Source organism: Dicentrarchus labrax, unplaced genomic scaffold, assembly GCF_905237075.1.
Source record: "Dicentrarchus labrax unplaced genomic scaffold, dlabrax2021, whole genome shotgun sequence".
Taxonomy (NCBI): domain Eukaryota; kingdom Metazoa; phylum Chordata; class Actinopteri; family Moronidae; genus Dicentrarchus; species Dicentrarchus labrax.
Genome location: NW_026136707.1, coordinates 25,713,156 through 25,730,311, shown reverse-complemented (window position 1 = coordinate 25,730,311; position 17,156 = coordinate 25,713,156). Strand labels below are relative to the sequence as shown.

The following is a 17,156-nucleotide window of genomic DNA, read 5'->3' as shown; positions in this document are numbered from 1 at the left end:
TACTCTGCTTTGTAATATTGGTGGCTAACATGATGGAGCATTAGCTGGCTACAATTTCAAAATAACCCTTCATGTCTGTTGCAAAGACATGTGAAGCAGCTAAACGATGACGCATCAGGCCGAGGTTTAGTGCTGGTTAATCTTTCTGTTGTGTGTGTATCAAAGCATGTGTACAGCTGATCATATAGGCAAATCAAGCCCGTAAAGTACTTAGCCCAAGACAAGTTAGTAAAGTAAAATGGAAATGTTTTATTTCATTGATTATACACTACAATGCTATACAGTACTCTTTGGAATATCTAATTCATATTATCATACTAACTGATCTCAAGCATATACAGCTTTACTATCACCTACTGTCACTGTGGTGATATAAGACCACATTCTGGCTTTTTAAAGCCTTAAATTCTGATTAGATTATAAGTGTAAAACTTGTTCACATTGAAGACACTATTTCTGTCTGTTATGACTTTGGCCAGGGAGAGACACTGGCTGCAATCCAATTTAATTATTTCCTCACAGTAAAACTTTTATTTCTAGCAGCAAAATTAACTTCTACCCTGTCTACTTCCCTGACTCTTCAACTGTCTTTAACCCTGCTCGGCACAGATATGATGGGTGATGTTTTTCAGGTATTTTTCCACCGTGACACTCTGGCTTTTTCTCACAACAGACAGAATTATAGTGACATGCTACCCTCTAGCCCCAGTGCACTACAGCTTATCTGCTCCTCCTGCCACCCTCTACGCGTAGATCAATATTTGAGTAGGGTATGCAGCAGCAGGGGTGTGTTTGTGTAGCTGCCTATCTCTGCGGGGCAGCCCGTTATAGTGTCAAAGTCTGGAGGATGTGAGTTGGCCTTTGGGGGAAGCGAGGAGAGAGGGGGTTGTAAGCCCGGGATGACCTGACAGCATAGATATTTAATAACTGTCCTAACCCAGACTTGCAGCGGACGTGTTTGAGAGTTATGAATAAGGGCGCACCTTCAACCTTTCACCTCCGGCAAAGCTTCCCAGTAAAAACATTAAGGAACAGAGAGGATTTGGCTGTGTAACACTGTTCACCTCTATCAGACAGCTGTTAATACTCAGTCACTGTGCTGGTCAAATGTAATCATATACCTGAGAGCATTCTGGCTCAGAGAGTCCTGCAAGGGTTAGTTAAAAGGGTTAGGGTTTTTTGAGAAGAAATGTAATGTACTTTTTTTGTGAAGCAGCTTTTGCAGTGATTTCTTTAGATTGCCAGAATGCCCACTGTCAAATCCACTTAAAACTCACTACTTTTAATCAAAGGTCGGAGCATGTATCTAGCTAGCGAACTTTGTACATAACAAACACTGCGGATCCAGTTATGCAAGAAAAAAAATAGTCTGGTTTGGAAACTAGTGAGGGAAAAATGTGTATAGCTGGTCATAGCCACAGTGTAAGGCAGGATGAAAAACTGCCCATCATAGAGAGGGGAGAGCATTTACATAGGGGGATAATGGCACAGACTGTATTTATATACTGATCTGGTCAAAATGTAGCATGTAGTATGCAGTATGCAAGACAAAAGCAAAATTGTCAGAAAGCCAAAAATACTTGGATGTCATACTTATTCAGAAAGAAATCTCCAGGATGCATCTGACCAGTCTACCTCGCCTGCTGTGTCAAACAATGCAAAGTGCTTGAACAATCACAACCAGTCAGGCCAACAACGCGACGTTTTTTGCAATTTTATCACTAACTTCTTTTCAGTCAGCCAACTCACGTTTGGAATGTTTATTAGGCAGTATAACATATTTAGATTTGGCTCCGACCTCATCACTCCCCGCAGATCTGTTTACATAGAGATATTGGGGAGTGATGAGCAAATATCTTAACCCCCAGTCGGAGCCTACAGGTGGATGCTGGGGTGGTGGTGGGGCTTACAGAGCAGCAGGCAGCAATAACTTACAGAGTAGCAGCAGCAATACGGATGCAGGGCAACAGCGGTATTGACAGAGCAGAGGGAGAGCTGGGAAATTGTGCAGTTTAAATAGACCACCAGATTGGAAGGGAGTGCTTCGTTAGTGATTATGGAATAAGGCATGTCATGTGTGTAATCAGCACAGCTCGAGTAGACCTGCATGAACTAGCTCACAGGCTTCGCTCCATTTCTGAGAAATCTGAGATTTAAGGTGAAAGAAAATTGAAGATGAATCGATTGTGTGCTCCAAAGTTTTCAGAGTTGAGAAGTTCCTAGCTAGCTAGCCAGCCGATCAGTCACACTCTTAGACATGTCTCACCCCACAGTCACACAGACCAGTGCATACTGCAAAATAGATCGATTTCACAGTTTCATACTGTTCATCTGTAGTATGTAGTAGGCGGTTCGGAATACTGCCATTCTCTCCTGTGAGACATTCATAGTGTTGAACGTGGCCGTTGAAGTGACTCTGAAATCTGAGTATACTGGTACCTTAAATGTTTGGGCTTTCTCATAATACAGAATGTGACTACAACTACATCACATTCTGGTCCATTAAGAAACCCTGTCTCCTAAAAGTTATATTTATATACAGCTAAATGGTGTTGTCTGCAGTTTTGGAGGAAATTAGTTTTTCATGTCCAGGAAGTGCTGTGCTTGAAAATATACTAGTGATAGATTGTGGCTATACAAAGCGCAGTGTTTTCAGATTTTACTGGCGGCCGCTAGAGCTGCGACGATTAGTTGATTAATCAATTAATTGTCAATTGTTAAATGAATCGCCAACTGCTTTGATAATTGATTAATCGTTTTGAGTCTTGTCCAAATTCTCTGATTTCAGCTTCTCAGTTGTGAATATTTTCTGCTTTTTTTTTGTCGTCTATGATAGTAAACTGAATGTCTTTGAGATGTGGACAAAACAAGACATTTGGGGACGTTACTTTTGGCTTTGGGAAAAACTGACATTTTTAACAATTCTTTAACATTTTATGGAACAAACAACTAATCAATTAATGGAGAAAATGATTAACAGATTAATTGGTAAAGAAAATAATCACCAAGTAGTCCTATAAAAAGTAGTAGTTTTATTAGTGTGTGTGTGTGTGTGTTTATATATATTATGTATATATATATATATATATATATTATGTGTGTATATATATATATATGTGTGTGTATATATATGTATATGTGTGTATATATATATGTATATGTGTGTATGTATATATATAGATATATATACATATATATATATATATATATATATATATATATACATATATATAATTTTATATATATATATATATATATATACATACATATACATACATATGTATATATGTATATATACATAGATATGTATATATATACATATAAGAGAGGGGTTTATTTCTGTCCGAAATTAATATATAAGACTATAATAGACTATAGACTTTAACTTGTTTTTTAAAGTGTTGGGATTTTTCATTTTAGAATGGATTATTTCTTTAAACAGGTTTTTAAGAATGTATATATAATTTCCATGACATGACGGTTGTGTTCATCTTGCGTTTAAACCCTGACAACTGAATAAAAAAATATTGCCATATTGGCAAGTGTCCTTTAATTTAGTTTTGTCATAATCCACTAAATGTTGTCTCTCTCTCTCTGTCTCTGTCTTTCTTCAAATCTTTTTTTCCCCAGACACTCCATGCAGCAGCAAACCAACAAAGTCATCACCAGCACAAGCCAGCTCATCAAACAGCTCTCTGATATAATCAGCGGTTCTTCACGGGTATTTCATGCTCCCCTTCCTCCCTCATTCACTGTCATTTTTTTGAAGAATAAACAGTGGATTAAACAACATTTGGGCTAATTAAAGCTAATCTTGTTTTGTTACACAGCAAGACCGTCTGCGCCTGACCAGACTAAAGACTGAACTCTCAGAGTCTGTGCAGCGTTATGGGGATCTACAGAAGGTATCCATATTTAATCTACATTTAGAGTATCTCCATTTGAGTCATAAATTCATGGTATGGCCAATGAATTCTTATTAATGACTGATAAATAGATGGAGCTGCTCCCTTGGCAGAAGGTTGTACATATCTAAAGTGCTACTTGTTGCACATACAGGCAAAATCAAAAAATTCCTTAATGAAAAAAAAAAGATCTTCTTGACCCTGCCTCTTCGTTTGCTCCTCTTTCAGAAAATTGCAGAGCGCTCAAGGGCCTTGCTCCCTCCAGCACAGAAAGACAAGCGGAAGGTGAGTTGATATGGAGGGTAAAAATCTGCCCTTTGTTTCACTGTCATTTATAAAAGAGCAGGATGATGAGATGGCATTTCTCTGCTCAATTGCATCCTCACAAGGGCTCCTTTGAATCTTTGTCTAGTCTCTTCCACTCTGTTATATTATTGTTATTATCACATCCAACTTTTATGCACTGCTGAAATATCTTCCTTTTTTTAATCTGAATCTAAATTAGTTACTGGTAAGAGTTTATTTACCTTGTGAAGTTAATAGAGAGGCTGATAATCTGTAATTGTGTTTGACAAATGAAAGTCAATTCTTATTACAGACATTTTTGATTACTAAAACAAGATAAAAAGATAAAATACAACTTATTGATCTCTGGTTGTGTGGTGATTGCAGCAGCAGAAGTAATACAGCAGTAAGAATGAAAGACATCTTTGATGCTAGAATATACTGTAGCTCTTCAGTCATTTGTAGTCAGTGAATATTTGAAGTCAGGGAGATGATGGAGATCCCGAATAGTTTCTTTGCAATATCCATGAATTTCAACAATCGCCTAGACGCAGTTAGGGTTAGAGTTAGGGCTCTGAGGAGGAACAGGTTGTCTGCCAAATGATTTGAGAGACTCCTCCTCATGAGATATAACCACTGCTTTAGTGATAAACACATCAAAAAGGCTGGAGTAGTCTACAATAGAGCCATAGTTTGGTGAGTAAGGACTTGAGTGAGTTCCGTTAAATGCATTTCATATTACGTGACAATGCATGCAGAGTAACGTAGTAGTCATGTGTATTTCAGGAATATAATGTTCATAGGTATTCATAGGTATGTTTTCATTAGTGTAGAATCACCTGGATATAGGAATCATTGTCTTTTCAGAGGGAGCGGGTTGCCTTTCATGGAGTCCACCATGTTGAACCGCCATGTTTCTACAGTAGCTCAGAACAGACAAGCCAAACATTGGCTGTAGATAAAATATGTTTTTTACGGTTTTCGCACCACTGTAGTTCCTCCTCATACTTTAGATCCTCTTCTCAAACCTAGGTTGTCAAATATAGAAGTGAGCTGTGTTCAGTTGGTTGCAATCTGAAACTTCACCGTTAGATACCACAAAATCCTACATAATGGTCCTTTGTGTAGGATTTAGTGGCCTCTAGCTGTGAAATAGGAGGTTTCAGCCAACTAAATACAAGTTACACTTCCAAGCGTGTAACAGAAATTACAATGGCCATGAAACCCGGGAAAACACAAAAAGGCCAGTGTTTGGTTTGTCCATAACACTTGGTTTGGTTTTCAGGTGATTATCCACTAATGAAAACCAATGAAATACCTGAATATTATATTCCATTTCTGCCAATAGATCCTCCTAAATGTTACACACTGGACCTTTTAATTCGTGAGCTTAAGAGGTGTTGTTAGGCACCTTTGTACAGATAGATAGATAGATAGATAGATAGATAGATAGATAGATAGATAGATAGAAATACTTTATTTATCCCCGAAGGGAAATTACAATGTTATAGCAGCTGATTAAGAGTCAATTATTATTAGAAAGTCTTATTGCAGTGGGGAGGAACGATTTTCTATATCGTTCCTTAGAGCAGCGAGGATGAATGAGTCTGTTGCTGAAGCTGCTCTTTAGCTTGTCCAGTGTTGTGTCGAGGGGGTGGGAGGGATTGTCCATGATTGCCAGCAGTTTTGCCAGCATCCTCTCGTCCACCACCTCCTCCAGGGTGGCAAGCTTCAAGCCAACAACAGACTCTGCCTTCTTGATGAGTTTGTTCAGTCTGTTGGCGTCCTTGCCTTAATGCCCACACCCCAGGACACTGCAGCAAAGAAGATGGTGCTCGCCACAACAGACTGACAAAACATCTGCAACATCCTCTTGCAGACATTGAAGGACCTGAGCCTCCTCAGGAAGTAAAGCCGGCTCAGGCCCTTCTTGTGGATGGCCTCTGAGTTTGTGGACCAGTCCAGTTTGTTGTCCAGTGTGACACCCAAGTACTTACATGCCGACACCATGTCCACATCTGTCCCACCGATGCTGACAGGAGAGGGCAGGGGCTTGTTCCTCCTGAAGTCCACCACCATCTCCTTTGTCTTTGCCACATTCAGCTGCAGGTGGTTCTCCCCACACCACTTCACAAAGCGATCAACCAGGTCCCTGTACTCAGACTCCCCTCTGCCCTCCAGACACCCTACAATAGACATGTCATCAGAGTATTTCTGCAGATGACACGACTCAGTGCAGTACTGCACTGTAGGTGGTGAAGAGGCAGGGAGACAGTACAGTTCCCTGGGGGGCCCCGATGTTACTAATCAGACGGTCAGACACACAGTTCTTTAATCTCACAAACTGCGGTCTGCCCGTCAGATATTCATCGACCCCCGTGATGAGGGGAGCACCCACCTGCGTGTTCTCCAGTTTGGCCTTCAGCAGTCTGGGCTGGATGGTGTTGAAGGCGATGGAGAAGTCGAAGAACATGATGCAGACTAAGGTGTCAGGTCTGTTCAGGGAGGAATAGGCCTTCTGAAACAGGTAGATGATTGCATCATCAACCCCCACATGAGGTTGATATGCGAACTGCAGGGGGTCTTGCGATGGGCATACTAATGGTCTGAGGTGTGCCAAGACCAGTCTCTCCATGACTTACATGAAGTGAGAGGTCAGTGCTACTGGCCTGTAGTCCTCCAGTGTCACGGAATGTCCTTTTTTGGGCCCTGGGACCAGGCAGGTTGTTTCCCAGAGCACTGGCACTCTCTGAAGGTGCAGACTCAGGTTGAAGAGGTGCTGGAAAACTCTACAGAGCTGGCTGGAACATGCCTTCAGTACACAAGGGCTGATGCGGTCCGGTCCAGCAGCTTTCCTCTGTTTGAGCCTCTCCAGCGCTCTCCTCACTTGGCTGACTGTGATATGAAGTCCAGTCTGGGAGGTGGGGGGGATCATAAATTAAAGACCAAAACTGTATCAACTTTGGGCAAGCCCAGAACATATGATAGAGGGTAGCCGGAGCCTGACAGCATCGGGAGCAAGTCGGATATATCCTGGCAAGCCTACTCCTAGATAGATGAAGCCTGTGGAGCACCTTAAACTGAAGTAAACCATGTCTGATACAAATCGAAGTTGAATGTATGTATTCTCTTAATTGCGCTTTGCCAGGAGACGTCCGACACTTCAAATCCTAGTTCCCCCTCCCACCCTGCCCTAATTATGACTACGTGACGGCGAGGCAATCAGCTGGATATCCTCATATAATCTGCTCACTCCTCCTCTTTGATTTAGATCCCCCTCCAACCACTCATCTATCCAGTCATTTGGCGAGAGTAACGGAAAGGAAGGAAAATGTTTCTGAACAAAGACACGCACCTGCTGATACCTGAAATAATGCGAACTGGGGATATTATACTCATTTACCAGCCGCTCGAACCATAACTTAAATGAGGTATCCATGAGTGAGGGTGGAAAGAGTGTGTTTGCCGAGATTGGGAGAGAGGGCATAGCCTGTTTATGTTTGAAGTGGGTCCTGAATTGGGACCAAATTCGAAGTGAGCCACTCACAATAACAATTATTTGTGAGGCGCTGCTTACTGAGTGGCAATGGCGCACATACTAAAGAAGGTAGGGACGCCGGATGAGCAGAATGTTGTTCCATTCCAACCCATACAGGTCCACCCCCGTCATAAGATGCAGAGACCCAGTATATTAGTTTATAAATATTAGCTGCCCAGTAATATTGTAAAAAATTTGGTAATGCTAAGCCTCCAGCCTCTTTCTGTTTCTCAAGATGTGCCCTCCTTATTCGTGGGATGGTCTTATTCCAGATAAAGGTAGATATAGATTTATCTAGCTCTCTGAAAAAAGACTTTGGGTTAAAAACAGGTATTGTATGAAACAAGAATAAGAACCTGGGCATAATTATCATCTTGATAGAATTAACCCTGCCAGCAAGCGATATAGGATAAGGTCCTGTTTGGCCTTTTCCAGGGCTGGTTTAAAGTTATGCTTGAATAAAGTCTGTATTTACTGGTTACTGATATGCCAAGATAAGTAAAAGTGTCACAAGTTTCTTTTAGTTGATATACCTCAAAAGACATCTGTCGAGCCTGGTCGTTAATAGGGAAGAGCAAACTCTTAGTAAGGTTGATTCTGTAGCCTGAAATCTCTCCAAAGCTAGAGATAATTTCTAATGCCTTAGGAATAGAGGTGCAAGGATCGGACAGGTAAAGTACCAGGTCGTCCGCATATAGAGACAGTTTGTGAGTTTGACCCCCCTAACAACACCCATGAGCTCCTCGGCACTCCTAAGTGCAACCGCTAGTGGTTCAATGGCGAGGTCAAACAGAAGTGGGCTCAATGGACAGCCCTGTCTTGTCCCCCTACATATAGGAAAATAGTTGGAGATTATTTTATAAATACGGACGGAGGCCTGCGGTGTAGCATACAGGATCCTTATCCACGAACAAAAAGCCGATCCAAAACCAAACCTCCCCAGAGTTGCAAAAAGATACTCATACTCTATCCGGTCAAATGCTTTGTGAGCATTGAGGGAAAGCAAAACCTCTGCTGTAGGTGGAGTTTGTGGGGAATAAAGAATATTAAAAAGCCTTTGTATGTTGCCAAAAAGCTGCCGCCCACTAATAAAACCAGTCTGATCTGGATGTATCACTGTATGCATAACAGACTCCAATCTACTAGCCAGAACCTTGGTCAAGATTTTGTAGTCGCAGCAGAGTAGACACACAATGCAAAATCACTCACATTTCAGAGGGTCCTTTCCTTTCTTAAGAAGGACTGAGATGGTGGCCTGGGTCATTGTAGGAGGGAGAGTCTTGTGCGCCAATGCCTCGGTATATACGTTTTTTAAAAGAGGGCTTAGTTTGAATGAGAATTTTTTGAAAAATTCAATAGGGAAGCCATCTGGCCCTGGAGCCTTACCGCTCTTCATCTTTTTAATTGCCCGATCAATTTCAGCTGCTGAATGTTGCTATCAAGGTATGCCCTGTCTTGTCGGCCTACGGTTGGAATCTCAAGACTATCGAAAAACTGAGCTAACTTAATGCTATCACAATTTTCAGTGGCATAGAGGTCCTCATAAAATTTTCTGAATTGTTTATTTATGCTTTTTTGATCTGTGGTTATCCCTTCTGGAGTGTTAATCTCTGCTATAAATCCAGCCTCTGCGGATTGCCTTAGCTGATGGCTTAGTAGTTTGCTGGCTCGTTCCCGATGCTCGTAGAATTCTTGGGGAGAGTTAAGATGAAGCTCCTCAGCTACTCCAGATGAGAGGGTATCGAATTATGTTAGCAAACCTATTCTCTCTTTACAGAGATCCGCAGATGGAGCTTCAGAATTTTTATGATCAACATCCTTTATCAAAGAGATCAACTCATTAAGGCGTGCTGACCGTTTTCTGTTCATGCTTACATTATAAGATATTATCTGACCATGTAAATACGCTTTCATTGCTTCCCACAGGTTAGAGTGGCTCGTGTCTGGTGATTGATTTGTTTCTAGAAAGAAGTCAATTTGGGCAGATAGGAAGTTAACAAAATCTTCATCAGACAAAAGACCGTGGGTTAAGTCTCCAGGTGCTTTGTGGAGGCTCGTTATCTGGAAAGCAAAGCACCATTGTTACTGGGCTATGGTCACAGATAACGATGCTATCATATTCACTAGACCTCAGCAGGGGGAGGAGTTTCTTGTCCAGCAAAAAATAGTCTATCCTGGAATGCGAATTATGCGCTGGAGAGAAAAAAGAATACCGTCTGGAAACCGGATTTCTATATCTCCATGCATCAATCACCCCATACGCTTGGAGATAAGCGTTAATAGTCTCTGCTGATTTAGTGTGTCCCGGTACAGCTCTAGAATGGTCCATAGTGGGATCTAGAACACAGTTTAAATCTCCCCGAGGACCAATTGGTGACTGTTTAATTCTGGAAGGAGTGAGAAAAAGTCAGTGAAAAATTTAGCATTATCCCAGTTTGGAGCATAAACACAGGCCAGTACCACTGGTAAATTAAATAAATGTCCTTGAACAATAATAAACCGACCATCTTTATTTTGAATTGTATTTGTTTGTACAAATTGCACTTCCCTATGGATGAGAATGGCCGCACCACAGCATTTAGCGTTAAATTTGGAGTGGAAAATCTGGGAAAAGCCCCCTCTCTTAAGTCTGGAGTGATCCTTATCAAGCAGGTGTGTTTCAGTTAAGAATGCTATGTCTGTTTGCAGCTTTGATAAGTGAGAAAACACCTTACTATGCTTCACTGGGTGATTAAGCCCTGTCGTGTTCCAGTTTGTAAATTTAGTGTTTACCCGCCCTGAACCACTAACATTAGGGGTGGCCATATTCTGGTATCTGAAATGACCTGACAGCAGCCTGCTGAGAAACAGCCTGATCATAAAGCCTTTTCACAAGTGACAGATCTCTGTTTAGACCTTGTGCAATTAAAATCGATAATAAAAAACATGAATAAAACAGAAAATACAAAAACACAGAATCAAACACATCATTCACAAAACCCCATTGCTGGCCTCTCCCCAAACAAAAGGCTGCATACTCCCACAGTCGTACACTATCGCACAACATAACAAAGCTTACCTCGTGAGACCGAGTCTCACCAAAGCTATATGAATGACAGAATAACATGTTGCAGCTGATCTTAACTGTAATCAAATACAGTACACACTCAGTAAATTTCCAATCTAGCACCTTATTTATATCCCACTTTATATGAGTAACCTTAACAAACATAGACAGAGTCTCTGAACCAACCAGTCATGCGTTATCAGGGCCCTAACAGTTCAAAACCAAAATTAAATATAAAATTGAATTGAATTTCTACTGGTACATACTGGACACAATAGAACAACATTCAATTTCGGTGGAGTTTCCAAACCGTCCAGTTATGCTAACAAGGCCTTTTGGCCAACAATTAACAGTGAAGACGTTTAAGGAAGTGTACATTTTAAATCAAGGATGGCAGTCCGGATACCGTTAGTCAAACATACCTCTGTATACGGGATGTGGGAAACCACAGAAAGCACGTCACTCTGCGCTGTCACATCCTCAGGTTGCACGCTTCAGGTTTTTCATTATGAAATCCTTGGCCTGTTTTGGGTCTTTAAAGCTTGTGCGCACGCCATCCGGCGTTATCCTCAGCTCCGCTGGGTACCACAGGCCATAGCGGATTCCCTCACAGCTCCTTAACAGGCCCCGCATTTCATTGAACTCTGCCCGCTGCTTGGCTACTTCCTGTGTGTAGTTTGGTTGGATGCGGATCTTATCACCGTCACCCGTAGTCAGTTGTTTCATCTGCCCAGCTTTCCTTAGTATTTCCTCCTTCTTCTGGTAATAATGGCATCTGATGACGAAGCCTCTCGGCAGGTCACTGTTACCCGGTCTCACGCACAGCGTACGGTGTGCCTGGTCCAATAAAGGGGGCTTATCGATGACCAAGCGTCTCCTTCAGGCACTGAGATATAAAATCCGTCATGCGCTTCCTGTCCTCCCGTCTTTCCTTTATCCCAGTAATGCGCAGGTTATTGCAGCATGACCGTGCCTCCAAATCCTCATTTCGTGCTTTCTGGGTAGCAAGCTCCCTCCGCACGTTAACCATGTCCCGCTCCAGAGCAGCAATCAGGCCGGAGTGGCTGTCGGCTGCAGACTCGAGGGCGACCACCCGTTTATCTAGGGCATTAGCATTATCGTTGGCTAGTTTAATTTCTGCTCTTAGCTGGTCAACCTGGTTCCAAATGTCAGCGGATTGTGCCTCCGCTTTGGTGAGCAATTCAGTCCTCAACTCGGCGATTGCTAGAAGGATTGCCTCATGTCCAGGTCCGTGGTCAAGTGTGGCGTTAGGTACAGCATCAGGTGCAGCGTTAGCCTCTCTGCTAGCCTTGGAGCTATCCCTTGTATCAGGCGCTTTTCGGGGGTTTTTAGACATTTTCAGTGAGCGTTAGGTCAAAATTTCAAGCCTGGTGCGACGTCAATCATGAGCGTGACTCAAGGTCTTTACATTAAATAGCTGCTTCTTTATTTATTAATAGTGTTGGCGAGGAGCTCAGTAAGAACGCGTCCTCACATGGCACCGCTCACCACACGTCCCTGGTGTTGTTGTTCTCCAGTTTGTCCTCCAGTTTTCTCCTGTATGCGTCCTTACTTCCCCTGATGCTGTGTTTGAGCTCTCTTTGTACACGCTTGAGTTCTGCTCGGTCCCCTGATCTAAAGACCCTCTTCTTCTCATTGAGAAGGGCCTTCAGGTTGCTGGTTACCCACGGTTTGTTGTTTGGGTAGCATCAGACCTCCTTGGTGGGGATGGAGTTGTCAATGCAGAACCTAATGTACTCAGAGACACAGTCAGTAAAGCCATCAATGTCCTCCCCGTGTGGCTCATACAGAGCATCCCAGTCGGTGGCCTTCACTGCTCCACGCAGTGTTTCTATGGCCTCAGGAGACCATTTCCTCACTGTGACTGGTTGTTTCTGAACCACAGGCTTGTATGATGGTTAGAGCCAGACTAGGTTGTGGTCTGACCTGTCCAGTGGTGGCAGGGCAGTGGAGCTCATCTTTAACATTTGCGTACAGCAGGTCCAAGGTCTTATTGTCTCTGGTGGTGCATGTGACAAACTGGTAGAAGGTTGGGAGTGTGGACGAGAGACAAATATGGTTGAAGTCCCCTGTGATGATGATGAAGGCTTTTGTTTGTAGTCCTGCAGTCACAGTGTGGATGACGTCACACGCTGCTTATGCTTTCCCAGACAGAGGAATGTAAACAGTGATGGCGATAACACTGGAAAGTTCACGTAGCAGATAAAATGGACGAAGTCCGACGGCGACAAGCTCGATGTCCGGACTGCAGACATGCTCTTTCACACAGACGTGCCCGGGGTTACACCACCTGTTGTTTATGAGCACAGCCAGACCCCCTTCTTTCTTCTTGCTGGTCGCGTCTGGAAGCCGTCTGGAATGGTGATGTTGGAGTCCGGTATCTGCTTGTGTAGCCATGTTTCCGTGAAACACATGATACTACACTCCCTGTACTCCCTCTGTGTCCTGGTGAGCGCTTCCAGTTCGTCAACTTTATTTGCCAGCAACCTTACATTGCCAGTGATGATTGCAGGGATGTAGGGTTTAAACCTCCTATTCTTCATCCTCCGTTTAACCTCCTCTCTGCAGCCTCGCTGTCTCCTTCTCAGTTCCTCCGGTATGGAGGGTCTCTCTACAGTCAGGATGCTACGGTGCCTCAGGGCGATCATCTGGTCGCGGGTGTAAACAATGCGACTCCCCAGTCGCCATAGAGACCAGTGTAAACAAAAAAATAAAAAGTGCTCAAAAACGGCGAAAAAGTATTACGGCGATGTGAAAAAGTAGTAAGAAAGTAATAAAACTGTTAAAAATAGCAAAAAACACACTGAAAACACACTAAGGGCCCTATCTTGCCGATCTGAAACGCAAGTATCAAACGCAAAACGCAAGTAGCTTTGTGGGCGGATCTTAGGCACTGTTGCTATTATGCCGGCAGGATAAATGACTCTTGCGCCCGGCACAAATCTAAAATGGGTTGGTCTGAAGTAGCTACATTAGTCATATGTGTGGTTTGGGCGTAACGTGCAATAAACCAATCAGAGCGCCATCTCACATTCCATTTAAAAGCAGGCGCGCTTGTTCCATGGCGGATTGCTATTATAACGGCGGATTTGCCAGGCGCACGCCAGGAGCGGTTCACAGCCAAGGAGACCAACGTTCTCGTCAGGGCCGTAAAATACAGAGAAGTGACATTATTGACATGAAATAAATGTAACACAGCCATACAATAAATCCAAACAATGTAATGCAGCTTCGCAGGAAGAAGACCCTGGCCTCGGGAGCAGTGCGCACGGGCCGAGCCGTGTGCAAGGGCCAGCTGAGGAGGGAGCAGTGCAAACACCAAGGAGCAGAGGTTCCAGACCCACTACACGCCGGAGGTTCACCCGTTACTGCAGCAAACCGGGTTTGACATGCTGGAGCAGGAGCTTTTTGGGATGCGGCAAAGTATTAATGCCCGTCTTGACCAGGTGGCAATGTCGCTGCTGCCTCTCAGGTGCATCCCCTCAAGTCTGCGCCCTTAAAATAGCATCTGAATAAGCGCCACTGACTTTAGGCTAGGTTTTTCCTGGTCTGTGGCGGAATTGTTTTCTGAAACAGCAAAATAGCACTAGGGAACGTTTGCGCCGGAACACGCCTCCTCTTTTCGCTGAACCGTCCCCCGGAGCACAAGTTCATTCCCTAATTTAAGGACGTGCGTCGGTGGAGGGAAAATTCCAATGTGCGTCGAATGCAAAATAGGAATTATACAAGCGCCAGTGTACAAAGTCAATTGCGCTGAGTGCAAGATAGAGCCCTAAAACTACAACAATTATAGGAGCTGCTATAACAGACTGCCGTTGTAACAGGCGCCATTCCAGAAGAAGAAGATGATAGAAGAAGGTATATACTTTATTAATCCCCCTATTGGGGAAATTCTTCTTTTCACTCTGTTTTATTCTTATACACACAGGCTGAAATACATATACACAGAGCAGCTGTTTTCTGTTCTTGTGCTAAGCTATGTTAGCCAGCTGCTGGCAATAGTTTATATTCAGCAAATATCTGACTCTTGGCAAGAATAAGTAAAATGTCGCATTTTACATTTATGTTAATAATAACTGTATATAAAGTATGATCACCTGTCATCACTTAGGAGAAAGTTGTGTGTTCAAAGTTTAGTTCAGTAATAGAACAGCACCTCTGTGTCTCACTCTGCAGTACTTCAGGGGGGTGGAGATTTGAACATCTTTGATTGATGGACACCATCTTGAACACCACCTTACTGCTGAACTGAATGGAAATAATTTACAGCTTCAACCAATTTGACAGTAACAGTTCTGTCAGGAGCCATTTTGCTCACAAAGAGCCTCTAAAAATCCATCTTTTTTTATAGAGGGGAGAGGCCTATATATTAAGGTTGTATATTCCTCTAAAGGCATATTATCAAGGTCTTTTATACTGCTACCCTCAGAGGTAATGGGCTTAGGGGGTGGCAAGTAGGATTGCACATTATGTAACTGACTACCCTAAATGCATAGCAGCAAGTTCACTAATCTGTGAGTGCATTGTGGAAGAACAAGTTGGTGAAACTACCTATACGTCAGTGGCAGAAGGAAACAAGTTTTCTGCTGTAGATGAAGTGGAAGGATTTTTCAATTCAGGGACAGCAATTGATGAGAGGCGTCCTGGCATTTGGAATGCCATATATATTCATTTAGACAAACATTTTGCAGATCAATGCAAATGCTATCGACTGCTTTCCACCCACATCTTTAACTTCACGTCATCAGAGTTGACTGGAATCGGCAGCAGGGAACTTAAGGCAATAAGGTGTCAGAATGATTGTCTTGAGAGACTTTTCCATCTGTGTGATGTACTAATATATTCCGCAGTGTATGTATGTGGAGGAGTGAGAACGTTGTTGCAGAGTTTGTTGAGGAGCGGTGAGTCAGATCGTGGCCAGTAGACAGAGCGCTGTGACTCAGCCCGGGTGGGTCCTTGTGCTCTGACCCACACTGGCCCCTGTATCGTGAATTAGCTGTGTAGTCAGCCACACAAAGGTGGAACACATTAGCAATGCAAAAAGAGTAAACCAGGGCTTTCTCTGACTATAATGTTTTCCTCTATTTCCTGTGCCTCTGTTTGCACATGTAACAAAGTGTGTGCATGAGCAGAGTGTCCAAGTTTTCATGGATTAACAACCTCAGTCTCAGCCAACCCCGACATTTCTCTGCACTAAACTAAAATGCACTGTTCAAATATCAGTAACTGGCTATACCAAACTTTTTCTGTTCTTTAATTCCAAAAATATTAAATAAACATGCTTTGGTTTGAACAGTAACATTGTCAGGCATCAGACAGATCAGTAACTGCTCACTAACAGAAAGTACCTTCACTATATCTACTATCATTGTGACTATAGAATCTAATTTAATGTTTTGTATGTGTGTGCTTCTGCAGAGTCCTCAGACCCCGTCCACTGAACAGATGGATGAGGGTCCACTGTTTGGAGAAGCGGTAGTCTCGGAGGGAGGAGCTCAGGCCTTCCTGTCTGAGATCAGTGAGGAGGACGTGGAGGTGCTTCGCCAAAGAGAGGAAGCCCTGCTGCAGATTGAAGTAAGATTACTGACATTCAGTTCAGCTTTATACATGTATTTATATACATTTCATGTCACACAGAACAACTCTAGTGCCCTCTTGGTAGCCAATGAATGGCTCCACAAGAGCTGCTGGAGATTAGAAGCCTTGCTTAAGGGCATATTGTCTGTAATTGCGCCACGCTATTCCCAAAAAATTTAACTCTGTAAAGGCTGTAACAGTTACCACAGTTATAATGAGTATGGATGTGGGATAAAGGGCCCCTGGCACAGACAGACAAATAGAGGTGGCCCTACTGTATTGTATCTCACTGGACAAGAATGACCTGTGTCTGTAAAGATCCAATGGTATATAAATTTACGGATCTGTATCATGTCATGTCGTATCGTATTGTTCTGTATAGATCCAGTCTGTATTCTATTACATACTGTCAATTTTTTTGACAAATAGAAATGTATCACCACGTTGGATAGTATTTTTGTACATTCCAGTGTCTTTTTCAGCAACATTTTACAGGTTGACTATAAGTGCTGCTGTGGGTTGAACACCTAAACTCTGTTTTTCATTCATGCTGGAGATGAAGAGAGGTTTTTTAGCTCCTTTACAAAAAACACTGCCACATTCAATCCACACTAACACTCATTTCCACAAATGTATCAAATATTATATGCCTTTAGAGTAAACCAGCAAAGTAAACCAGTTACCAGTTTACAGTATATGTTCTTAAAGCAGAGGTATCGCCTTACTGGTTTTTATGTACAGCAAGCTTAGGCCAGGCCCCCGCATCTGTTTGGACTGTTTATTG

General features: G+C 42.8%; 1 protein-coding gene across 2 annotated transcripts in view; it reads left to right on the top strand.

Moving 5' to 3' along the window:
• The window catches only part of tsnare1 (T-SNARE Domain Containing 1), a 200,351-nt gene that overhangs the window by 95,045 nt on the left and 88,150 nt on the right, over positions 1–17,156 (top strand). For both annotated transcript variants that reach the window (XM_051407353.1, XM_051407354.1), the window contains exons 5-8: positions 3,631–3,721; positions 3,831–3,905; positions 4,134–4,190; positions 16,214–16,369. In XM_051407353.1, coding sequence (XP_051263313.1) covers positions 3,631–3,721; positions 3,831–3,905; positions 4,134–4,190; positions 16,214–16,369 — 379 coding nt within the window. The remainder of the gene's footprint in view (positions 1–3,630; positions 3,722–3,830; positions 3,906–4,133; positions 4,191–16,213; positions 16,370–17,156) is intronic.